This window comes from Mustela erminea, chromosome 14, assembly GCF_009829155.1.
Source record: "Mustela erminea isolate mMusErm1 chromosome 14, mMusErm1.Pri, whole genome shotgun sequence".
NCBI classification, from domain to species: Eukaryota; Metazoa; Chordata; class Mammalia; order Carnivora; family Mustelidae; genus Mustela; species Mustela erminea.
The window spans coordinates 20,317,028-20,342,900 of record NC_045627.1 but is presented as its reverse complement, the minus strand read 5'-3'; the positions used below and the strand labels follow the sequence as shown (position 1 = coordinate 20,342,900).

At 41.9% G+C, this 25,873-nt stretch overlaps 1 protein-coding gene across 3 annotated transcripts in view; it reads right to left on the bottom strand.

Annotated features, from left to right (window-relative positions):
* The window catches only part of PRKG1 (protein kinase cGMP-dependent 1), a 1,242,789-nt gene that overhangs the window by 123,435 nt on the left and 1,093,481 nt on the right, over positions 1 to 25,873 (bottom strand). For 2 of the 3 annotated variants that reach the window (XM_032312294.1, XM_032312293.1), the window contains exon 8: positions 19,317 to 19,382. In XM_032312294.1, coding sequence (XP_032168185.1) covers positions 19,317 to 19,382 — 66 coding nt within the window. Of the gene's footprint in view, positions 1 to 19,316; positions 19,383 to 24,167; positions 24,399 to 25,873 lie in introns of those variants that run through there. The other variant, XM_032312295.1, reaches the window with a different exon arrangement.

Sequence of the window (25,873 nt, the reverse complement as noted above, 5' to 3'; positions counted from 1 at the left end):
TGGAAGAAATGGATGCATTCCTAGAGACATATAAGCTACCAGAAATGAATCAGGAAGACATAGAAAACCTTAACAGATGCATAAACAGCAAGAAGATTGAAGAAGTCATCAAAAATCTCCCACAAAACAGGAGCCCAGGGCCAGACAGCTTCCCAGGGGGAATACTACCAAACATTTAAGATGAATTAATACCTATTCTCCTGAAAGTGTTCCAAAAAATAGAAATGTATGGAAAACTTTCAAACCCATTTTATGAGGCCAGCATTACCTTTATCCCAGAATCAGACAAAGTCCCCACCAAAAAGGAGAATTACAGACCAATATTCTTGATGAATACAGATGTAAAAATTCTCACCAAAATACTGGCCAAAAGGATCCAACAGTACATTAAAAAGATTATTCACCATGACCAAATGGGATTTATTCCTGGATAACAAGGTTGGTTTAACATCTGCAAATCAATCAGCGTGATACAATACATTAATAAAACAAAGAAGAAGAACCATATGATACTCTCAATAGATGCTGAAAAAGCATTTGACAAAGTACAGCTTTCTTGATCAAAACTCTTCAAAGTGTAGGGATAGAGGGTACATAACTCAGTATCATCAAAGCCATCTATGAAAAAACCCACAGTGAGTAACATTCTCAATGGGAAAAAACTGAGAGTTTTCCCTTAAGGTCAGGAACACAGAAGGAATATCCACTATCACCACTGCTATTCAATGTAGTACTAGAAGTCCTAGCTTCAGCAATCAGACAATAAAAAGAAATTAAAGGCATCTGAATCTGCAAAGAAGAAGTCAAACTCTCACTCTTTGCAGATGATATCATACTTCATGTGGAAAACCCAAAGACGCCACTCCAAAACTGCTAGAACTCATACAGGAATTCAGTGAAGTGCCAGGATATAAAATCAATGCACAGAAATCAGCTGCATTTCTATACACCAACAGTAAGACAGAAGAAAGAGAAATTAAAAAGTTGATCCCATTTACAACTGCTCCCTAAAACATAAGATACCTAGGAATAAACCTAACCAAAGAGGCAAAGAATATTTACTCATAAAACTATAAAGTACTCATGAAAGAAATTGAGGAAGACACAAAGAACTGGAAACATGTTCCATGCTAATGGATTGGAAGAACAAATATTGTGAAAATGTCTATTCTACCTAAAGCAATCTACACATTTAATGCAATCCCTATCAAAATACCAACCATTTTTTTTCAAAGAAATGGAACAAATAATCCTAAAATTTATATGGAACCAGAAAAGACCCCAGATAGTCAGGAGAATGTTGAAAAAGAAAGCCAAAGTTGGTAGCATCATGATGCCTGACTTCAAGCTCTATTACAGAGCTGTAATCATCAAGACAGTACGGTACTCGCACAAAAACAGACACATAGATCAATGCAACAGAATAGAAAGCCCAGAAATAGACCCTCAGCTCTATGGTCAACTAATCTTTGACAAAGTAGGAAAGAATATCCAATGGAGAAAAAAACAGTCTCTTCATCAAATGGTGTGGGGAAAATTGGACAGTCACATGCAGAAGAATGAAACTGGACCATTTCCTTACAACATACACAAAAATAGACTCAAAATGGATGAAAGACCTCAGTGTGTGACAGGAATCCATAAAAATCCTCTTCAACCTCAGCCACTGCAAATTCTTCCTAGACACATCACCAAAGGCAAGAGAAGCAAGGGCAAAGTAAACTGTTGGGACTTCATCAATATCAGGAGCTTTTGCACAGCAAAGGAAACAGTCAACAAAACCAAAAGACAACTGACAGAATGGGAGAAGATATTTGCAAATGACATACTGATAAAGGGCTAGTACCAAAATCTATAAAGACCTTATCAACTCAAAGCCCAAAGAACAAATAATCCAATCAAGAAATGAGCAGAGGACATGAACAGACATTTCTGCAAAAAAGATCCAGATGGCCGACAGACACATGAAAAAGTGCTCCACATCACTCGGCATCAAGGAAATACAAATCAAAACGACAATGAGATACCACCTCACAGCATTCAGAATGGCTAAAATTAATGAGTCAGTAAGTGACAGATGTTGGCGAGGATGTGGAGAAAGGGGAACCCTCCTACACTGTTGGTGGGAATGCAAGCTGATGCAACCACTCTGGAAAACAGCGTGGAGTTTCCTCATAAAGTTGAAAATAGAGCTATCCTACAACCCAGGATAGCTACTGGGTATTTACCCTAAAGATACAAATGTAGTGATCTGAAGGGGGCACATACACCTGAATGTTTATAGTAGCAATGTCCACAATAGCCAAACTATGGAAAGAACCTCGATGTCCATCAACAGACGAATGGATAAAAAAGATGTGGAAAACTATGCAGCCTTCAAAAGAAATGAAATCTTGCCATTTGCAATGATGTCGATGGAACTAGAAGGTATTATGCTGAACAAAATAAGTCAATCAGAGAAAGACAATGGTCATATGAGCTCTCTGATATGAGGAATTTGAGAAGCAGGTGGGGGGGCTTGGGGGGTAGGGAAGGAAAAAATGAAACAAGATGGCATGAGGAGGGAGACAAACCATAAGAGACTCTTAATCTTACAAAACAAACTGAGGTTGCTGGGAAGAAGGGGTGTGTGGAGAGGGTGGTTGGGTTATGGACATTGGGGAGGGTATGTGCTGTGGTGAGTGCTTTGAAATGTGTAAGCTTGATGATTCACAGACCTGTACCCCTGGGGCAAATAATAAATTATATGTTAATAAAAATGACAAATTAAAAAAAGGAAAGAAATACTCTAAACCTTCACTGCCATTACTGAGACACTTTAACACACTTTATTTTAATCCCAAAGTTCATCACTTGCTAAAATTTTGTGCTGTCTTTATCACACTAGAATTAAGTCTCATGAGATCGAGGACCTAGTCTCTCTTATTTATCAATACTCTGTCGGAACTAGGATATTGCCTGGTATAAAATATGAATTTAAAATGAATTAGTGATAGATGGATGGACCATCTATCAATACATCCATCCATCAATTCACTGTGTGTGACCAGAAGACGGGCAAACAGTTATGGCTTTTGAAGCAAAGTTTCATTTAAAATTCATGGTTTATGAGTTGAAAGTGTGTATCTGTCTGCCTTTTTGCACATACACCTGTATGAATAATGCATTTTTAGGACAAAGAGTTAGTAAAAATGAACTCCTTGTCTAAATTTTGGTTCCTGCTGAAGATATACATTAGTATAAATATGAGTGAGGTGGTTTGAAACACTTAGCAATTTATCATTGAATTACATCTCCGGCATTAAATGAGGGTAATTATTTTAGGCTACAATGTAATTTATGTCCATGAATCCCGATCTCAATTAAAGTGAAAAAAAAAAAAGGACTGAAAAATGTAGCACAAACTTCACTGTCAATTAAAAACAGGAGAAATTAGAATCAAATCTAACCTAAAATGCTAAACTAACATATAATCCCAACTGTTACTCACACCATGTTTCTTTCTCAACACAGAAAGCTGAAGCCAGCTGGTTGTTAGCTGCAGCTAGGATTTGGTAGCACATATCTGCTATTTCTGATGTCCTTTCTTCATGGTCAATCCAATTGTTTGAATGTTTATAGCAGCAATGTCCACAATAGCCAAACTACGGAAAGAGCCTAGTTGTTTGTCAGTAGATGAATGGATGAAGATGATGTGGTATCTATGTATGTATGTATGTATACACACAAATGCACACACATATATACACAATGGAATACTATGCAGCCATCAAAAATGAAATCTTGACATTTGCATGACATGGATGGAACTAGAAGGTATTATGCTAAGCGAAATCAGTCAATCAGAGAAAGCCAATTATCATATGATCTCACTGATATGAGGAATTTGAGAGGTAAGGCAGGGGTCATGGGGGGAAGGGAGGGAAAAATGAAACAAGATGGGATGGGATCAGGAGGGAGACAAACCATAAGAGACTCTTAAATCTCAGGAAACAAATTAAGGGCTGCCGTGGGAGGAATATTGTGGTTGGGTTATGAACATCAGGGAGGGAATACGCTATGGTGAGCACTGTGAATTGTGTAAGACTGATGAGTCACAGACCTGTACCCCTGGGGCAAATCATTAATTATATATTAATAAAATAAAAAATAAATAAATAAAAAATAAGAAAAAGAAAAATTTCTTTTTTTAAAGATTTATTTAATTAATTTATTTATTTGAGAAAGACACAGAAAGACCAAGCAGAAGGACAGAGTTACAGAGAGGATCTCAAGCAGACTCTATGCTGAACGCAGAGCCTGACTCAGGGCTCCATCTCCTGACTCTGAGAACATGACCTGAGCAGAAAGCAAGAGTTGGAAGCTTAACTGACTGTGCCACCCAGGTGCCCCAGAAATATTTTTTTTTATTATAACAGATTATCTTATTTCTCGTATTGCATGTTTTCTATAGCAGTTCCAAATAGAAAGCAGAGGAGTTGGCTAGGGCTACCAGAAGCCACCGCTACAGATGGGTGGCTTAAGCAACGGAAAAGTACTTTTTCACAGTTTCGTGGGGGGGGGACTCCAAGATCGAGGTGTTGGCAGGGATGGTTTCTGGTGAAGCCTTTCTTCCTGATCTACAGATAGTGCCTTCTCACTGGGTCCTTGGGGGCCTTCCCTGTGTGTGTGCACCCTCTGACCTCTACCTCTTACCATGGAGATTCCAGTCCTCTGAGATGAGGGTCCCACCCTCTGAAGACGTTTGACTTCCATTATCTCAGAAAGGCCCCCTCCCCAAATGCAGTCACACTGTGGGGTGAGGATCTGGGGAAAGACAATTCGGTTCATGAAGAACTATTAAGGGCAATTTAAAATATCCATCTTCTTATGTGTCTGGGCTATTTAAGAACAATTCCATTTGTAATTTTTGAGAGGTTCATAAAACATTCACTTCTTGGTCTCCATTTCTTTTCCTGGACCTGAAGTATGGTGAAATATCACCGTATTTCTCCCCCAGAGATGTGACCCAGCATCTTTAACCCCCACTTTGGTTATCCCTGACCACAAACCCTCATCTCTCTCCCCCAGACTCTGCCTCCACCAATCACAACATTTCTTATAACTTCACTGTCCCCCTTGAGAATTGTCCTCCCTCTCACCCTATGAGAACTCCCCAGCCCTAAGACACAACACTAACCTTTGTGACCAAATGGCCAGCTCGAATGAACTAGCTCTCTCAGGGCCATTTTTCATGGAATTCTCAACCTGCATCCACCTGCCATTCTGGTCCCATTTTTCTTTCCCTCTTATTACAGCTCCCTGCTCAAGGTTATTGCTAATCTGCTAACTGGGAATCCCAGCGGTCTCCTTCCAGTCCCATGCTCAGTGACCTGCCTGAGCTCCATGGCCCTGCTGACCAGCTGCTCCAGGCACAGCCCAGAAACAGGATCCATGACAACACACCCAAATGCACTGTATTTTTCCCTGATGTTTCATTTTGGATCTTCCTCCTCCTCCATGCTATGTCTCAGCATGTGCTACCCATCCTTCTCCCTTTACCATCACCCGACCTGCATCCTCTGTCTTCCCCTCCTGTGTCATGGATTGACTTATTTTTCTGAAACAGTTACTGCTTAGAGGTTCAGTCTTATTTTTCTCCTGCATTATCTCATGGAAACCTCCCCATGACTCCATGAGGGAAGTACCACAATCCCTATTTTATAGAAGGTTTACAGCAAGTTTCTACAGTCTCAGTACTTCTGACCTTTGGGATCAGATCCTTCTCTGCTGTAGGTATGTCTGGCACCACCCCATGACACCTACCAGCATCCTTCTCCTCTGCCCCCTGGATCTCCTCAGAAAGCCCGCTTGTAACAATTAATGGATGTCTTCAGACATTGTCAAGGTCTCCCAGTTGGGAGCAAGAAGCAGGGGATAAGGCTTAGGGGGTTAGGTAACCTGCCTGAGACCAAAGAACTAGAAGCAGCTGATCTGGGATTCGGTAGTGTGATTGGCACTGGACCCTAGCTCTTACACAACACTCTCATTATGCTCTCCCTAAGCCCTTCCAGAAAATATAATTTACTCTGAAGTCTTCAGCTGGCATCCCAGTGCCAGTTAGGATCCCAGGCCAATGGCTGCCACCTATGCAAACTCTTTCTCTTTCTTTCTTTCTTCTTTTCTTTTCTTTGACAGACAGAGATCACAATTAGGCAGAGAGGCAGGCAGAGAGAGAGGGGGAAGCAGGCTCCCTGCTGAGCAGAGAGCCCGATGCAGGGCTCGACCCCAGGACCCCAAGATCATGACCTGAGCTGAAGGCAGAGGCTTAACCCACTGAGCCATCCAGGCACCCTGCAAATTCTCCATCCTTGAACATTGCAGGTCCATACTGAAATGCAGCTCTGTGCTCTGGGTCACCAACCTCTCTCACAAGTCACCTCAAACTCAACTCAGTCATCATTGCATGACCCACCTTCCACCCAGACTCACTGCTGTCTAAATTGCCTCCCTTCACGCAAGTATCTTTCAACCAGCCATGCAGGCCAGACATCTTGGGGTTGCGTATGACTCTTCACTTTCACCCAAGCTGATCATCAAGTCTATCTTTGCGATCTCTCCTGACTTTGTTCCTCCTTGTCAGCTCTCCTATTGCTGCCTCGTTCAGGTGATCAATGCTCTGCCTCATCTAGGAAACACCATACTTGATTTCTCTGCCCCAATTTCTCCCGCTCTCCTCTTTCAAAAAGATTCCCTTGATGGACTCCAGCTTGCCAATGGACCCTTGATTTGTTGGCATAAAAAGGGTGTAATACATCTGCTGTGTGGCTCTGAGAAAGTCACTGAGCCACTGCGATCCTCAGTTTCCTTTTCTGGACTTTATGTCCTCTTTCCTCGCAGGGACGTTGTGAGGTTGGACTGAGATGAAATACAAAAACAAAAGCATCATATTGAGATACTCAGAAATTCATGTATTAACTTCTCAGGATTCCTGTCCTTCTTCTCCACTGATGACCACAGTCTGCGTCATCTCTACACGGGAGCCTTCTCATGTCATAATTTTTGACTTCTATTTTAATTGGTCACTTGGATGATTTCCACTTTTCCCTGTCTAGTCTTCCTTTCTAAGCAGCTTGTTAGCCTTTACTATTTACTCCTGACCTTTCAGAAAAAGGTTATTTGAGTCCTTCTCTGCTCTCACGATTTTCTGAAACCTTTTAAATGTGTTTGTTCTTCTCCAGGATGAAAAAGCAGTTGCAAAAATGAAAAAAAAAAAATAACTAGGCTCCATGTATCAATTACAAGAGAAGAATAAATGTCAAACCAACGCTTCTTGGATGCTGACATATTTCATGCCCTGGGCTGATTGGCCCCATCATGTCATTTAAGACTGTTTCAACCAAAATGTCAAGCTGCTCAGAGTGCTGTGCGACAGATGTTCTCACATATCACCACTGGGGAGTAAGCTGGAGAACGGTTCTACGCAGCCATGCTCAAATATGGATACCCTATGAACGAGCATTTCCCCCACTGAGGAGCTCCTCAAGGAAATACTTTTCAAGAGGGACAGGGGTATATGTGAAGAATTCTTCCCAAAAGTTAAAAGCTGAAATGAGCTTACATGGTCAAGCACATTTAAGAAATGAAAGAGAGAGAGAAACTTGAATCATGCCCACGAGAGGCTTTTATTACCCAGGTCAATGGCAAAGGGTCTATGCAGTAAGGCAATGTGACGTCACATGCTTTAAAAGCAGGGCCAGGTTCATGTACTCTTTCTTGTCTTAAAAGATGTAGGTTTTGTAACATGATGCTTTGGCTGGCTGGAGCCAAGTTCGCTTTGGTAACAGAGAAGGAAAAGCATTCTTCATATTGCTACCCTGAGTGCAACTATGTGTTCATGTGTATCTATCATCAGTCTATCAGTCTCGACTAGCTTTGTGATTGGCACCTAGGTAAAAAAATGATAGTGAAAATTTGTCCACCTCCTTACCTGTCTCTAGGTGTGTACTTATGTATGCTGTCTGTGCATGTGGACAAAACAGAAAACAGTTTAAGGCAGTATGATCTCACTAAGAAAATAAATGAACATATCAACTGTAGTGACCTTTGAATGGCAGGATTGTATTTATGGCTTTCTGTGATTTCCAATTTTCTCAGTGATCAGTTATGATGCTTATTATCACCTGACACCAACTCTCTAAAAATGTAAAAACAGAACAAAATCAAGAGGAGGGAAAATAATGCAGCATAAATAAATAAAAGTGCCTACTCAGTGAGATTTCAGGTTTCCTGTCTCGATGACAATAAACTAAATCAATTACCTCCAGTTTATCTGGGAGGGTGACAACATCCTTATCAAAAACCAGTGATTTGCCTTTGCTAGCCTGGTTTCTGTTTCAGTATTAGTTCTGTTACATGACTGTGGCATGTACATTGTATATAACATGACCGTTAAACCCCCTCCAACCCAGTATGTTCTGGAAGGCCCCCCCTTTCTTTTAAGATTTATTTATTTATTTACTTGACAGAAATCGCAAGTAGGCAGGGGCGCAGAGGGGGAAGCAGGCTCCCCGCTGAGCAGAGAGCCAGATGTGGGGCCCGATCCCAGGACCCTGCGATCATGACCTGAGCCGAAGGCAGAGGCTTAACCCACTGAGCCACCCAGGCACCCCTGGACGGCCCTTCTTTAAGTAAAGCTTAGTCTGGGAATAAGATTTCACTGTTATTATAGCTGATGCTAATCCAATTCATGTGTCTATGCTAAGAGTTTCAAAATGAGGACTAACTGCTTGACATATTGAATAAAAAGGAAAGTCTTAGATGTTTATGACCCAGCTGGGCCTGTAATAGCTGTCTTACCAGGGAAGCATGCCTCCTAAAGGAAGCAAAACCACTTAACTAAAAAAAAAAAAAAAAAAGTGAATACTTAATACAGAATTCAATTTTCAAACATAATGATTACCGTGTTGATTTCTAACTGGCTAAGCTTCTGTCAGAAGCAGGTCCTGGCACCCTCCCCTTCCTGCTTTATCTCTAGGACCCCAGAAGGATTACGATCCCCTCCTCAAATAAACAGCCTGAACACTGCACAGAAGACCTTTACAGAGAATTCCGAATATTGCCTTTTTAACTGAAGACGGAAAGATAAATTTTTCAAGCGTGGAAACATAGTGTTCAAAGATTTTCTTATTCATTCATATAACTGTTTCCAAAGACATTGTTGGATCTCTAAGTAAGGTTTTGAGACATCTGAATGGTGGGGGGGGGGGGAGTGGAATGCAAGGCAGAGAAATACAGGGAGATTTTAAGCATTTTGTGGACAAGAGGAATTATTTATTCACCAAGGTAAGATGAAACAATCATTATAATTAACAACACCAAGGCTGTGATTGTAATATTTTAAAATGGATTAACTGTGAACTCCGACATCAATTTCCCTTCGTCGTTTGATTGTCAGGAAACAAACTCATTTCTAACCTACGACGGACTTCTCTGTCTGAACAATACCACTGACAGGTGGAATTTATCACATCCATAACTGCATTGACCGACTTCTTCCACCTCAGTCCATTTGTGAGAGACATCCCTCCATGCCTCCCAAGATCAAAGCACGTCTCTATCTCTGCATCTAATTATTCCCCCAAATCTGCCTTGGGGTGGTGTGGAGACTCACAGACCTCGATAAGCCATCTGTGGGGTGGGCGCAGCACTCTCCTAGCAGTCTCCCTGCCTGAGTTCCTCCCCATTGGAATCCACCTTCCAACCCCCTCCTTCAAAACCAAACACAGCAGTACCACAGCCTCCCATGGGTTCCTCACTGCCCAGGGGACAGAATCCCTGTTCTTTGTTTCATACATCAGATTTCTTCATCATCTAACCTCATCTCTTCTCTCCAATCCTATCTCCCTGCACTCCTCCTGTCCAACAGACTGTTCCCTTCTTTAACTCCTAAATCCTCTGTCCCTGCCACATTCCACTTATTATTGTAGGACTGTCTTTCCAAATCCCTTGTCTTTGTGCAAACCACTGCCAAGTCCTTCCACCTGGGGTGATGCTGCCCCACCAGGAATGTTAGGCAATGTGTACAGACGCTTTTGCTTGTTCCGCTCATGGTTGGTGGGGAGCGTTACAACTGCTTGATGGGTAGAAGTCAGGATTCTGATAAATATCCTAAAACACCCAGGACCACACGCCATAAAAAACACTGAGAGTCTCTCTCAGTAGTGAGTTTCTGGAGCCCTGTTCCATACGTAGCAAGGTCTGGTTCTCAGTTCCAGCAGGGTGGGGAAGTGCAGAGGGAAAAAGGGAGGGTGTCCTTGGCCTAGGACTAGTGACTTCTTGCATCTACTATCTCTGAATTCTCTAGAGCTCTGTTCCTTTCTTGCTAGCTTGTAACTTCAATCCCCCGTTACAGCTACTAATTCTTTATAACAAGCTTTTCTTGTTCAGACTCCTGTGTCCATACAGCTTCAAGCATCCCTCCGTTCCAACAGATAGTGCGTGAGGACTCAGTTCATTTTCCAAAAAGTTGTGGGGAACCAAGGAGGCAGCACAAACAACAACAATCTGGCTTCTACCCTCCTCAAGCTTGTGGTTCATGAGTCAACACAGACAAGCAACATCAAGGTCTCATACAACAAGGGGAGGATGGTATCATGAAAAATGAAGAAGAGCCCAGCTTATTACAAAAGGCCACGGAAATGGTTGAGTATAGGTTTGTATATTCTTAATGAAATCGATGGACTGAAATGACCAAATTGTCCTTTTAATTCAGTGATTCAACTATCAAACCCCAATGGGGTTGTGAGGCAGGGAGATTGGCAGACCATTTAGAACTCAAACAATTTGACACAATAATATTTTTTCTTAGAAGTAGTAGAATTTGGGCGCCTGGGTGGCTCAGTGGGTTAGGCTGCTGCCTTCGGCTTGGGTCATGATCTCGCGGTCCTGGAATAGAGTCCCGCGTCGGGCTTTCTGCTCAGCAGGGAGCCTGCTTCCTCCCCTCTCTCTCTCTGCCTGCCTCTCTGCCTACTTGTGATTTCTCTCTGTCAAATAAATAAATAAATAATTTTTTAAAAAAGTAGTAGAATTTGCTTTAGATTTAGCTCAATAAGATTTTATTTTTTTAAAGATTTTATTTACTTATTTCAGAGAGAGAACATAAGAAGTGGCAGAGGGAAAGAGAGAAGCAGACTCCTGGCTGAGCAGGGAGCCAGACAGTGGACTGCATCCCAGGACCCTGGGATCATGACCTGAGCCGAAGGCAGGTGCTTAATCTGCTCACCATCCATTTTTTCTTTTTCAGGTGGACTCTTATAATAACATTATACTGTTTGTGTGTTTTCATGATTATGACCTTCTTGAACCAACTATCTCTTTTTATGCATTTCTCTTTATCACAGCACCGACCGTAAGACTTAACACAGGCTGGATACTCACTGTGTGCTTACTGAATTAATAAACACATGAATTTCTTTCTTGGTAATTTAAATCATAACATGATTCAAATGAAAAAGCACTGAACCTGATACCATGAGACCTGTAATCCCATCCCTGGCACTAAAGAACTTGGATACTCGGAGCACATGGGTGGTTCAGTCATTTGAGTGCCTAACTCTTGATTTTGGCAGAGGTCACGATCTTGGGGTCCTGGGATTGAGCCCCATATTGGGTTCCATACTCAGTGTGGAGTCTGCCTCTCCCTCTCCTTTCCCTTGCTTGCTCTCTCTCTCTCTCTCAAATAAATAAATAAATAAATGAAATCTTAAAAAAAAAAAAAGAACTTAGAATGTCCATATTCCCTCCAGAACTCACCTCTCTCATTTCTAAGGGATTTGGAAGAGAGTTTTTTCAAAGTTTCATTAAATTCTAAATTTCTAAGATATGGCATTAGAAGACAAGAATGTAAATGTATTAACCATCTTGATCATTCGTTGAATTAAACAGTGTGACTTGAGTGCACCTGATACTCTTAGACCTGATACTCTTGTAAAGGAAAGCTGACCTGTAACGGGGGTTAGCAAACTATGAGTTTGGCCAGTGGGACAGAAGACAGGCCACAAAGTTGAAAATATCTACGACCTCAACCTTTATGGAAAATGTATGTCCAACCCCCATCTGCAAAGTACCTCCTACTTCTTAAATCTCTGCTGTGGGTTTCCAACTAATCCACTGACGATCTTAAAATTTTTAACAAGGTTTTCCAAACCAAAAACTCAGTGCATTTTGATTGATGGCCTAGCCATATTAATGACACTGGACAGCTTTTATTTTGAACAGAGTCAAAAGGTTTCAAAAGAGTACTGTGAAAACCTCCACACGTTTGTCTCTTCATAGATGAGAGTTCGAAATGATCCATACAATAGATGTAAAAATCAGTAATTTAATATTTACTTATTTGTCTTTAAACGGCCAGCCTCTAGATGTCTGGGTGGCTGACATATGGCAGGTAACCGGTAATTTCTAGTTAGGTGGATGAAACAAGGGGCTAGGCCTTTTCAACGACTTCTCCAGGGATGCCATGCATTGTCTCTGTAGGGACTTGCAGCAGCAGGAAGGTCTGCCATTTCAAAGCACTAGGATAGGCACACATGACAAATTGCTACCGGCCCCCCCCCTTCTTTCCATGACTAAAACCACAAATGGTTTCTAGCTATCCTTCTTTTCTGGTGGAAACGTGCTTATTTCGTAGTCAGATCACGGTTGCTCAGGTCATGCTATAATTCAAGTCACATCACTGAACTGAACAAACATAACCTCTGTGTTCTAAACTTCTGGATTTTATCTCTCCTGCTTAATATATTTTTTTTTTTTTAAGAAAGCATACCCATCAATAACAGCTCCCTAAGAAAAGACAAGCCCAAAGGATCACAGCTGATACAGTCCTGGTAAGGCATATGTAGTTTTGTGATCAGCCTGCAAATATCCTCACATCACCCCTAGATTTCATTCTGGAAAAGGAACTAAAATACAATCCATTTAGGCTGCAGGAAAGGCTAAGGCTGTGAAAGATTTTCAGTTTATCACCCTATCAGTTAACCAATGTGACTACAGACAACATGGCATGTGGTCCCTATAGTCCTATCATGTGGACACAGGATGGCAAGGTATTTAAGGAGGACCCAGGAGACCGAAGTGGGACAAATACCATGGGTGCATAGGCCTTTGTGAGACTGACTGAAGGGTACCTGAAAGATTCTACGGTCTCCAGATCCTTCCCCTGTTGTCCTCTCCCAAGGCCCCGGAAATACTAAAATCTTTTGGATTTTTAGGATTTCTCCATCTTTGGGGTATGTAACATACAAATAACTCTTGCAGAGAAGGGTCTTAATTTCCAATTAGCTATTACCCAAATTAATGCAAATTTAGAGTGAAGTCCTAGACAATGCAAGAGTAGAAATAAAAAGGAGCACCTGGGTGGCTTGTTTGGTTAAGTGTCTGCCTTTGGATCAGGTCCTGGGATGGAGCCCCACGTCAGGCTCACTACTCAGCAGGGAGTCTGCTTCTCCCTCTACCCTTCCCCCTTGCCTGTGCACTGTCTGTCCCTCTGTCTGTCTCCCCGCCCCCCGGCCCTCTCGTGCTGTCTCTAATCAATAAATAAAGTCTTTAAAACAAAAAAAGGTAGAGCACAACATGGAGGGAAATCAGAACAGGACCGCTGGGGACAGCACTCGATTCTCTAAGAGTGTTTAAGTCAGAGGTTGGCAAAACTATGCCTCGTAAGCCAAATTCAGCCCATTATCTGTTTTCCTTGTATGGCCATTAGCTATGCATAATTTTGACATTTTTAAATGGTGGAAATAAAAAAGTCTCAGAAGATGAGTAATACTTCTTAATCCCTGAAAATATGAAATTCAAATTTCAGTGTCCATAAATAAAGCCTACAGGGTCACAGCCATGCTCATTCATTGATGTGTTGTCTTTGGTTCATGTTTCATCACTGCAGCAGAGTTGGGTAGTTGCAACCAAGAACACAGAGTCCACAAAGCATAAATATTTACTAGCTCCCCTTTTTAGAGAAAGTTTTCCAGCCCCTGGTTTAAGTCATGTCACTCTGTCTTCACGTTGCACACTCAGAAAATAAAACTTCTCTTAAGGCAACCCACAATTTTTCTTGGGCACTTTGGTGATCATTTGCCTTGAGCCTGCTTCTTAGTGAGTCTCAGCCCCACTTTGAGAAGAAGGCTCTCCCTCTGAGAGAAGCTGGATAAATGCAGTTTTCTCCATATATTTCCATCTCCTCTGGTGTGAAGTCCTGATAAACAAGGCTTCCAGGCTCTTTCCTGGCTGGCCAACTTTTTGATACACCTAGCCCAGGGCGTGGATGAAGTGGATTTAGTATTTTTTTTTTCTTGACCTTGGAGTGGAACATCTGACTAACCACAGCAAAGGCAAGTGGAGGAAGAAACCAACCCACCAGCATCGAGAAGCCTGGGGAGAAATCTGGGTGGAGACCAGCATCAGAGGCAGGACCTCTGGAGACTGATGTAGGTATTGGCTAAAGAGCTGGAAACTAGTAAGAGAAAAGAGTGACAGGTGGAGGGTAGGGTGATCAGAAGATAGGAGGTTTTGTTGCCTGCACTGGTAAGGAAGCAAACAAAAATTTAAGAGAGACACAGAGTTGTCTCTGAGCTAGCGCTATACACTCAGTTTTCAGACCCATATTGAATTTGTGTCTTATTTATTTCAGGAATTCGGGTATCTGAGGCAGGAAGCAAACATTCACTGTTAATTTTTTTAACGAATAAATGTAAAATTTCCTATAGTCTAGTTCTAACCCCAATTTTGATACCCTAGCCCCATCTGGGTACTGAGAAAGTCTTCAGTGTATCAGTTCCAGTGACTTTTTCTCATTATCCAATCTATCTTGGTAACTTGTTTGCTTTCCTATGTTTAATGAGTCTTGGGACCATCCTCGGACTTAAGAGTTGCTTCCTAACCACTAGCCCCATAGCTAGAGTCTTACTACTCTTTCACACACATGGCATGAATATGCCTATTACAAATGAGGCAACGAGAGCTCTGGGATGTTAAAATTTTGAACCATCACCTCCCCAGCTTCCCTGATCTATAGGGAAACCTTGGTTTCTAAAGGCGCCATTTGCAATGTCCTCTAATCTGATATTTGAGCCCCCCTCCTATCTTATCATTTTAATGCCCCTGCACACTGCACTTCCTATAGGCAAGTTTTTGGTCTCCATCCCCCACTGTGTCTCAGGGACAAGCATCTCAAGCCACAATTGACTCCAAAGCATGACCAAATATCCCAAATTCAGTGATGTAAAAGGTTAGCCACATGCGGTTCGTAAATTATTTCAGTGACTCCTGGAGTCCCATGGAGGGCCTTACGCATCACCTGGAATGATTTAGAGGGACAGAGAGAAGACCTTTGGGTACTCTAGGGATTTTGCCCCCATGGAGCCAGAAAAATTCCTACTTTGTTTGTATTTTATTTAAACACTGGATTTGGTAAAACAGAAGTTTGAAAACCAGTGGTGATGAGATGTTTTTTTAGCCTGAGATTACCATGGGTGATAGTCAAAAACAATTAATCACATGACACAGGAATTGGCCAATCAGAATGGATACTAGTACTGGTCTACCGGAAGTCACCTTTTCATTGTTGCATCATGGAGAGATTGGGAGAGTTGTGGGGCGGGGGTGGGGACAGGGCAGGGCGGGGATCAGATGACCAGGGCAGTAGGGGAGTACAGGGACCCACAGGGACCCTCAGACCACGGCTATTTACCAACTAGCAAGAAAATAGTTTAATTTTCACAACCAGTATGGCTACATCTGGGAAGTTACACAGTAAATGAGGAATAGTTAGGACTCTAACTTAGATCTTCATTTCCTGGGGAAAAATACAAAACTCTTATAGTACTTCCTAGTAGTTATGTTACTGTTTTTAACAACAATCTCAACATGTCAAAAAAATAAATGATCTTCCTTGAATCTCTAGCTTCATCCACAGCTCATGTCCATGAAGAAGTAGGCCTTGCATAACCTATTACAGAACGCAATGGTGTACTTACTTTTACATTTATTTGTTTTCATGGATTCCAAAATGAGAGGTGCTAAAGACCCCTAATTTTTTTGTTAAATATTCAAAAATTTTATTAATGGAAGTAGACCAATACCCTTCTTTTTTAGTCAGTTTCCGCAAAATCTAGAATCACTGCAGTTAGTTACTAAGACCATGACAAGGCTGCAAGAATCTAATCACCAGAGAATATTTTTTTGGGAAAACTATGTATCTGTTTATCATTTCCTAGTTTGTCAATGAGCGTTTTCTAAAAGAAATTCTGACATGCCTGATTAGTTATAATAATGTTCTTTGGCTCTCCCTCTGGAATGATAAAGCATAATTACTGGCTTATGTAACATGGTACCTCGCTTGTAAATCTGAGAAAGCAGCTCTTGTGTTGACAGTTCTAACGTCTGCCATCTGTTTGCATGGGATGAAGCCCTGGTGCTCCCCTAATTGGCCATCAGTTAGGTTCCAGGAGATGGCTCTTGACAGGAGACTTTAGTTATGGTGTTTTTTTGTTGGTGGTGGCAGTGGTGGTAGTAGGGTTTTGTTTTGTTTTGTTTTGCTTTGTTTTTTTAAGCCAAGAATTCAACATTTGGTGGGAAGACCTGCTTCTCTTCTAAGATACAGAAATGCACATTCTGGCTGCTAGTCAGGCCATTTTCTCTATACATCTCCTGTCTCAAGGGGTACCCTCTGTATATATCCCTAAGGATAAGTTTCTGCCAATTAGATAGCAAACTGCTAAATCAGAGGGGCTCCTCTGCCTTCTGCAAGAAGAGGACACCACATCTGCTGAATGCTTACTGTACAGCCTATATGTGCTTGGACCTTCAAGTATGATAAGCTGTTTGAAAACAATCTTAACTCTAGGCAATATTATCCCATTCTGCAGATGGGCAAACTGAGATGTAGGATTTATGTAACTGTCCATAATCTCAAAACGTGGTCTAGTCAGGATTTAATTACTGGGTTTTATTTGACAAAGCCCATTCATTACCCAGGACTAGGTTTGAAAAAAAAAAGAAAATCGGATGAGGGCAAAAGTATGTATATGATATGATGTGGCATTCCTTCATTCCTCAGGACCTCATTTAACTCAGTTGAAGAAGCAGGACCAGACAGCCCACAAAGTCCCATCTAGTTTGTTTCTCTGATGAATCTGGGCTTATTGTTTAGCCAGGAAATCTTACCAAGTTATTCAGCTTCTAGGGGCTTCCATTTCCTATTCTGCTGAACATTCACTCTACCTTCCAGCTGGGATTCCATGCATGTGGAAATTCATAAATTATTAAAGGACTATAGGGATATAAATTGATATGATTACCTGTCCACCCAAGTCACCTGGCACACCCATAGCCTCAGAAAATCTAGCCAGATTTTCTCACTTTAGATTGTATGATTATTATTTTTTTTAAGATTTTATTTATTTATTTGACAGACAGAGATCACAAGTAGGCAGAGAGGCAGGCAGAATGAGAGAGAGAGAGGGAAGCAGGCTCCCTGCGGAGCAGGGAGCCCGATGCAGGGCTCGATCCCAGGACCCTGAGATCATGACCCAAGCCGAAGGCAGCAGACCAAACCACTGAGCCACCCAGGTGCCCCTGTATGATTATTTTTTAAAAGATTTTACTTCTAAGTAATCTTTTACCCAATATGGGACTCAAACTCAGGGCCCCAAGATCAAGAGCTGCATGCTCTACTGACTGAGCCAGCCAGGTGTTCCTCTTGCTTTACACTGTAGAGGCAAGGTCAAGACCATCTGAGTTCCTCTAACTTTCCTTATCTACAACTCTATAAATTTTCTACCTCTCCTTTTAGAAATAGAAAAAAAAAAAAAAAAAAAAAAAAGGAAAAAGAAAAGACACATATGTTCTCCTAGAATTCTTCCCTTGTTTGTCCACAGTCTCCTCTCCTGTGGCCCTGTTTCCATCAAGTATTTCCTTTAGTATTTTGTTTCCTTCATCTTCTTGGATGTGTGTGTGAACTCATCACAAGGACACTCTCATGCTCCCCCCCTCCAATGCCTCATGCTCCCCCCTCCCTCCTTCCCTCCCCAGCTTCTACCAGCTTCCTGAAAGAAAGAGCCCTTAGTCTGGGTAATCCACCTAGAGCTTGCTGAGCTCCACATGCACCCGCATCATTCCGGACTGCTCGCATCCGGCTCCCTGGGTCAGGCCATCCTGACACCCACAGCCTATCCCAGCTCTCCTGACTGCACAAAAGGGTGCTTTGCTATTCTTGTCCATGGGTCAGCCACTTGGTTTTTCTGATACATTCCTCCACACACACAGCAATGGGGAAGAGTCTGGGGGATGGCTTCCAGATCGCACCCACACATTTTACTCAGGCCCTGGGTGCATCAGCCATCAGATATTTGTAGTTGAATCGATAAAGCATTCAGGCGATGAGACTAGCAAAGCCAGACGGAAAGAAGGCAGGGCTGGGCATCCTCGAACACACCTGTCATGAACCTAAATACACACCTACGTCTAAAATGATGTTTTCTCCAAAAAGTATCTTCCTTAAATGTGTCCCTTATAAGAGTCTGGGGATGGGAGAATGGAGAGAACTAAAACATGCTGAAGGAATGATCCATTTCGTAATAATACTACTACTAGTAATGTTAGCAGTAGTGATAATTATTACTCTAAAAATTTACCTAAGATCCTCCCTCGTAAAACAAAACAAAACAAAACAAAACCAAAAACCCAATAAATGAATGAATAAATAAATAAATAAAACAAAAAAGCCACGGGGACCCATGCTTTCCTTGTGTCTCATGAACCCTGACGACATTTCTGTGCCATCGCATAATGGCCTGTGCATGTCAAGGAGATAACTGTGGTGGGGCTCCCGCTGGTTAAGATTCTGTGGAAACTCCCCAGGCTAGAACGGCAGAGCCAACTACTTCCAAGAATAACAGGGAGTGAGAATCCAGTAGACACTCACTTTAAAAATGAAAGAATATTGATTCTTCTCCTACCCACTTAAGGGACACAAACCATAAGTGACTCTTAATCTCACAAACCAAACTGAGGGTTGCTGGGGGGAGGGGGTTTGGGAGAAGGGGGTGGGGTTATGGACATTGGGGAGGGTATGTGCTTTGGTGAGTGCTGTGAAGTGTGTAAACCTGGTGATTCACTGGGGATAAAAATATATGTTTATAAAAAATAAAAAATTATTAAAAAAAATGAAAGAATATCAAACAAGGGTTTATAACGCCATAAAACAATGTCTAGTTCCAAGACCTTCTGTCCATCATGGATCCAAGCACGTATGATGCAGAATGAGGCAGAGTACTCACTCTCTGTCGATGACAAGGCAGGTCACAGCCTCGGCGGCGATTACGTTTGCTGTCCTCACATCCTCCCTGCATAAGAAAGAGAGAGACGTTGAAGTAAAAGAACTTTGAAAATCAGAGAGAAGTGTTCACTGCTATTCCTTTCAGGAGACACAGTGAATCATGGAGACCCTCTGATGTATCCATCCCTGGGGTTAGGTTTTGTTGATGTTCTCGAATTTCTTCGTCCCGAGGAACCACCTTATTCTTGCCATTAATCCCTCAAATCCTACAGTTACAATCCAGGAGTTAGAATTTTTGATCTGAAAGTTTCATTTATGCAAGTGAAGCAAAATTTTCTATCTTCATAGCCCTGAGCTCTTTGGGGAATTAAGGAGTTAACTGGATAATGATGCGGATGGTAATGACGTGAGTAATGAGAGTTTTTAAAGGACCCAAAGGTAGATTTCTGAGGACTGAGTAACCCGTTTATGTATGAATTTATTATTCTAACCTTGAGAACAATGGATCTGTTTTAATTATCACCTCAGAGACCCTGTTTTAATGTGGCTAACCTTCTGGCAACTTCTAACACACAGTTATTCATCAATACCACAGTTCTCCATTCTTCAAGATTATCTGACAAATATTAATTGCTCTGATTGAAATGTGTACATACTGTTTGGAAATATCCAATTTGTCACTGTAGGCATATCTATGAACTTCTTAAACCTTTAGAAATGTGCTCTTCTATTTCTCATCTTACCCAGAGGTCAAAGACAGACTTTGCAAATTAACATTCACATTTCATTCTGAGCTACTAAAAATGTCATAGTACCACTGTATGAAAACATTAAGTTATACACGAAAATGTACTCTTTTCCCTAGAAAAGTAAAATGTCAAAGTTAACATAATGATAAATATAAGTTGGAAATATATTACACAGAAATAATATGCTGTTAATAATACATTCTAAAAATCATAACCCAAATATCATAGTTCTCTAACAATACGCTTTTAAAGTCTTGAAAATAAAGACATATCTGCTGAATTTTTATTTTTTCAGACTACATTAGGTCCTCACATGTATTTCTGAACCCAGTATTTTTTCTGCTGAAATGTCTTTCACTGTTGCTACACTGCAGTGTTGTAATTACAGCTGTGGGGCACCTGGCTGGCTCAGGGGTAGACCCTGCAACTCTTACTCTCAGAGTCCTGAGTTTGAGCCCCATGTTAGGTGTAGTGATGACTTAAATAAAAACTTTAAAAAAAATTAAAGAGATAAAATTATAGTTGTTTCACAGGAACCATTAGTATTGGGTATCTGGTAAGCAAGTGCCCCCTTACTAAAATTATTTTTCAGAAACAGCTTGATGAAATTGTTAAGGATTCCTATTCCACAGAGATTTTAAACTCATGTTTTCACTTCCAAGGGAATCCACACTAGGATTCTGGTAGATTTGTGTTACATTTATACATTGATTTCGGAAGGAGTTTTTATTACATTACTTTTCCATACAATCACATCACATGACCTTCCACTTGTTTGCAGCTAGTTTTAGGAATATAAGTAAAATTTCTTTATCTTTTTCACTAGGTTTGGGTTTTTTTTTCCCTTGTTGTGGTTTTTTTTAAGAAATCTTGGGTGTTTTACATCATCACTTTCTCTTATGAAAGCAACCTTTTCCACTTTTGTTTCTCACTGCTTATTGCTGTTAAAGGAGAGAAGTGATTGAGTGTGTATCTTTAACCCACATGTCATACTACGTTCACATCTGAGGCTGTAACTTTTATTCCAAACTCCTCAGCCCCGACAGGATTCTGCCAGTGCTCCCCTCAAATCCCCGCCTTCAAGCCAAACTGGCTGCCTCTATTCTCTGCTGAATACACCCCCACCTCCCCAGCCTATGGAGCGGGGGTGGGGGGTAGTTTCCTTCCTCAATTCATTAGAACTAACTCGACCAGGTTCTCTACCCATCTGATCTCATGGCCTGATGTACCTCTCGACCCATGGACCTATGGCAGTCTGTAATCTGTACGCTTATTTGTGGGGACACTTGGTTGTCGATTCTATCCCCCTCCCACTAAACAATCTGGGGGCAGGTTCCATAGCTAGTTTTACTCTCTGTCTTACCCCAAATGCAGAGGCATGCAGGAGGTGCCTACTGTGTGGTCCAAAAATGGCTAAGGTACCACAGCCTCGAGCCCATGGGTAGGACGAGCAGAGAACAGGCTTTGGACACACGCGAGATTTAGGAGGCAAGCTATAATCCATGCGAAAGCCTTGAAATGGGAATGGTAAGAGCGCGTACTCCCTGGAGGGCATTAAACGCGACAGAGTTAAGTTCATCGTAACGCCCCATGGGTGGAAAGCAGCGTGTTCTTCTCTGCATGTTGGTTCTTTCCTCTCCTGCGCGGCCACGCTGCTCAGCATTTCCCCTGCCCAACAGAGTGCAGATACTCTTTCTGCTCCAAGGGAGCAAACGATGTATTTTCAATCCATGATCACTTTCTGAGCAGGAATTTCAGTGGACACAACAATGGGCAGAAAACATGGGTAATGCCCATTATGTCCTTCATAAATCATATGATTGACTTTCTTTTCTTTCCTTCCTTTCTTCCATCTGTCCATCTGTCCTTCATTAAAAAAAAAAAATGTTTTATTTATTTATTTTTTAGAGAGAGAGAAAGTGCGGGATCGGGGGGGAGCTGCAGGCTGAGGGAGAATCAGACTCCCCTCTGAGCAGGGAGACCCCCACAAGCCAGGATCCCAGGACCCTGAGATCATGACCTGAGTCAAAGGCAGATGCTTCATCAACAGAGCCACCCAGGTGTCCAAGAATGACTTATTTCTTAGGAGGCTGCTCACGGTAGTATGTTACTACACATTACTGCTAGTCTAAAAAACAAAATGTGCACCTATCACAGCTTTACAGAAAACATATTAAATCTGAATTTTCCTAAAATATATGACCATCTTGACAATTTAGAAATTGCCCACAAAGTCTTTAAAAATATAATATATACAAAATAATGCTTTGTTCTGAACATATTCTCTGTGCATATTCATTTTTTAACTATTTCAGCCCAAATTTCCAACATTTTAACATTTATTGTATTATCTGGCCGAAATTGGATCTCCTTTTTCAAGTGAATTCAATTTTCTTGCAACAGAAAGAAAACACCTAAATATTTTAAAATAGAGATGGGGGAAAATAAAATATGAGTGACTCTGTGAAGAAAAATTGGAATTACTTTATTTTAAAAAGGAAAATCTGTGAATTATGACCTACAGTCAGCCTTAGTACCTAGTAATGTATGTCAAAACAGAAAAGAAGCATAACATGGGGAAAACCACATATTAACCATTAGATTATAATATCTGCCATTTATTCAGTACCTAGTATATGGCAGGAACTGTATTAGGTGATTTGCACAAATCTCGCTTAACGCAGACAGCAGAGGGTGGATATTTTATCTCAACTGCACACAGGAGGACAAAGGTTAAGCATCGCCCCCAGAGTCAAACACAGCCTATGAGTAGCTGCCTTTGGAATTTGAACACAGAGCTGAGGGGCTCCCGAGCCCATGTCCGTCCACAGAAGTCCACTCTCTATGCACTCCGCTACCAGATTCCACTCTGACAATAATTCTAAATGCATTCTAATGCAGAATGACTTGGGAGCAGTAAGTAGTCATAATGCTTGTCACCATAAAAATATATATATTTACTTGTTAATAAAAACAGCTTTCACATGTGCATGGGTGGTACACTGCAAAACTAACTCAATAACCTGTTTTGATGCTCATAGTGTTCGAATTCCTATCCGTGGCTCTGTCCTAGCCCTGCGATGTTACTTTGCAGTGATGTTACAATAGGAAATTATTAAATGCCAAGTTCACTCAATGCCAAACTCATGTTGCCACTAGGCTGTCATTGTATCTCTGTTATTAAGGTGTTTTGTGCCATTAATGCCTGTCAGTCGGGTATCTAGGCGTGCTGTCCCTGTGGACTGAGAAAGCCTGCTCCCAGGAGAGACAGAATGCCATCTGATCGAGAACTGACATATGCTCACCCCTGATTTTAGGAGAGACAGTATAGAAGCTTCTAATGAGAGAATGCTACTCGTAGAAGCTGCTAATACAGTGACTTACTGTATCTGCTTATTTCCTTGGCAGGTCCAAGCAAATATGTAGATTGAGGTAGAAAACATTACCTACTCGTCTAATACAGAGGTCCTAATAGCTCCATGTGGCTATTAAACCGTCCTCTGTGCATACACAGCTGCTACAATATTGGTTTCACATAGAACATCTGCCCAGTTAGAAGGGTTTCATGTAATACCAGCTTAAATGAGAAAAAGAGGAAGGAGGGAGATCATGTTACTGATAAAAACAGCTTTCTTTGATTCTTACTTTTTTGTCAGATCATGTTATGTGATCATTTCTAGTAGAAGAAATAGGAGATTTGGAAAGTCTCCCTGACACCACAAGATAATCTCATAACTAGAATTATAAGATAATGTACAATATCCGTAATTAAGAACATCCACCAAACACACACACACCTGTATCTACATGAGGGGCCAAGTCTAGCACACGCACGGTCTCTAAAAATCAGATCTCCTGCTCAGCCATTTCTCTGTGTGTGTTAGCTGACAGTGGACAAACACATACTACTGGGCAAGTAGCTTCTGTTGGCCGATTAACTTGACACGTGCTGTTGATTAGTGAGTAATTACAAGCAAAGCTATGCAGATTAGCAGGGCTCTCTCTTTAAGCCTTTATGGAGAAGTTAGAAATTCCTTTCCATGAAATCATACAGCATGAAAAACACCCCAAATATTTGCAAACACAGTTTTCTGGGCACCGACTCTGAGACTCTGTGAGCTTCATCACTGGAATCTTCATCATCGCTGTATCCCAACGTGGAGTCACTGTCGGTGTCTGAATAATCCATAGCAAGGGCTCATGCGGGCTCTTGTCGCTCTGAAGCAATTTTCTTATGCCTCATGGCTGTGAGGGAACTCTCCAGCACATCGAGACCTCAGGAGAACGACACAGAGCGTAGGAGGCCAAAGTAGGGCATAGTTCATGCGAAGGAGCTGCCTGAGAAGCTTTTCCAGCTCTAGAGCAATGTGACCGCGGGCACCTGAGTCCTCCCTTCCTCCGAGCCAGCCTTCATGGAAACTGACACCTGAGCACTCACAGCAACACCGGCTCCCGGCCCTTCCCTCTCTGTCAAGTGCAACAGGGCAAGTTTACAGCGGAGTCTGCTTCACGCTGGACAGAATAAACCCTTCCCATCTCAAAAATCAAAGGCAAACAAACTACAAGTGGGATGATAAACAACCAACAGCCACTTAAATTGAAATTAAGCTTTGAATTAGTGATGAACTAGAATGGCAGAATTTGCGGCAAATTCAACTGTGCCTTCCAATTCGGAAGTTAGGTCCCAGAGCAGGCATGTGTTCTCAGACAAAAAGCTGAATCAGGCCAGTCACACCAACTCTACTTCCTATTTGGTTGTGAAGTTATTCCAACATGATTCGCGCCTCCCGCGCTCTGTAAAATGGATCAATGGACCGCACCCAAATACACGTCTTCTAACCAGGGCTGGCGAAGAGTCAACAACCAGTCAATTTTACCTGCCATATCCTATCATCATTTTGGGGTCTTCTAGGACATCTCAGAAGCAGTGACCCTTTCCGCTTCCCGTCTGGAAACTCATTCCCTAAGTTTCTGTAATAATCAGTCTCCTAATTCTTTCTGCTATCGCCCTCTCAATTTATTTTCCTGAATCCTTTACCTTAGTGCACTGAAATACAGGTGTTCCTCTCAAATTCTGTTTCTAGCCTTCTAGCTTGTTGCTCTGACTTCTTTCATTGGGGAAATCTCACCTCATCTTATGGTATCAACTCTTAGCTTTACAAATGACTCCAAAGACTTCATTTGAAGTTTTCTCTCTCTCCTCTGGAGAGAGATATCACCTTCCTCTGGAAGTTCCACTGTAATCTCCAACTCACACCCAACTCATTCTCCCTTAACTGCAAAACCTCAGTTTTCTGTGGGTACCCTATGACATCACTCTTTGGGTTGATGACATCACCATTCTTTTTTTTGGGGGGGCAGAGAGAGACACAGCAAGAGAGGGAACACAGCAGAGGGAGTGGGAGAGGGAGAGGCAGGCCTCCCATGGAGCAGGGAGCCCAATGCAGGGCTTGATCCCAGGACCCCAGGATCATGACCTGAGCTGAAGGCAGACGCTTAAAGACTGAGCCACCCAGGCGCCCCAATCACATCACCATTCTTACACTCATCCAGGCTCAAAAGAATCAATTCATTCTTTGCTCTCTCCATGCCTGCATAGGTTTGCTCAGACTGGCTCAGTCTCTGCCTTCTCTCTTGTCCCTCTCCTTCCGGTGCATTCCTAGAGCTACTGCTCTCGGTGGGCTATCACCATTCCTACCAGGAATGCTGATTTGTGCTTGTAACTGGCCCCTGTGCTCCTGCTCAGTACCTCTTCCCATCCACGTCTCACTTTGTTGCACATTTTCAAATTTAAATCTAGTTGAGTCAA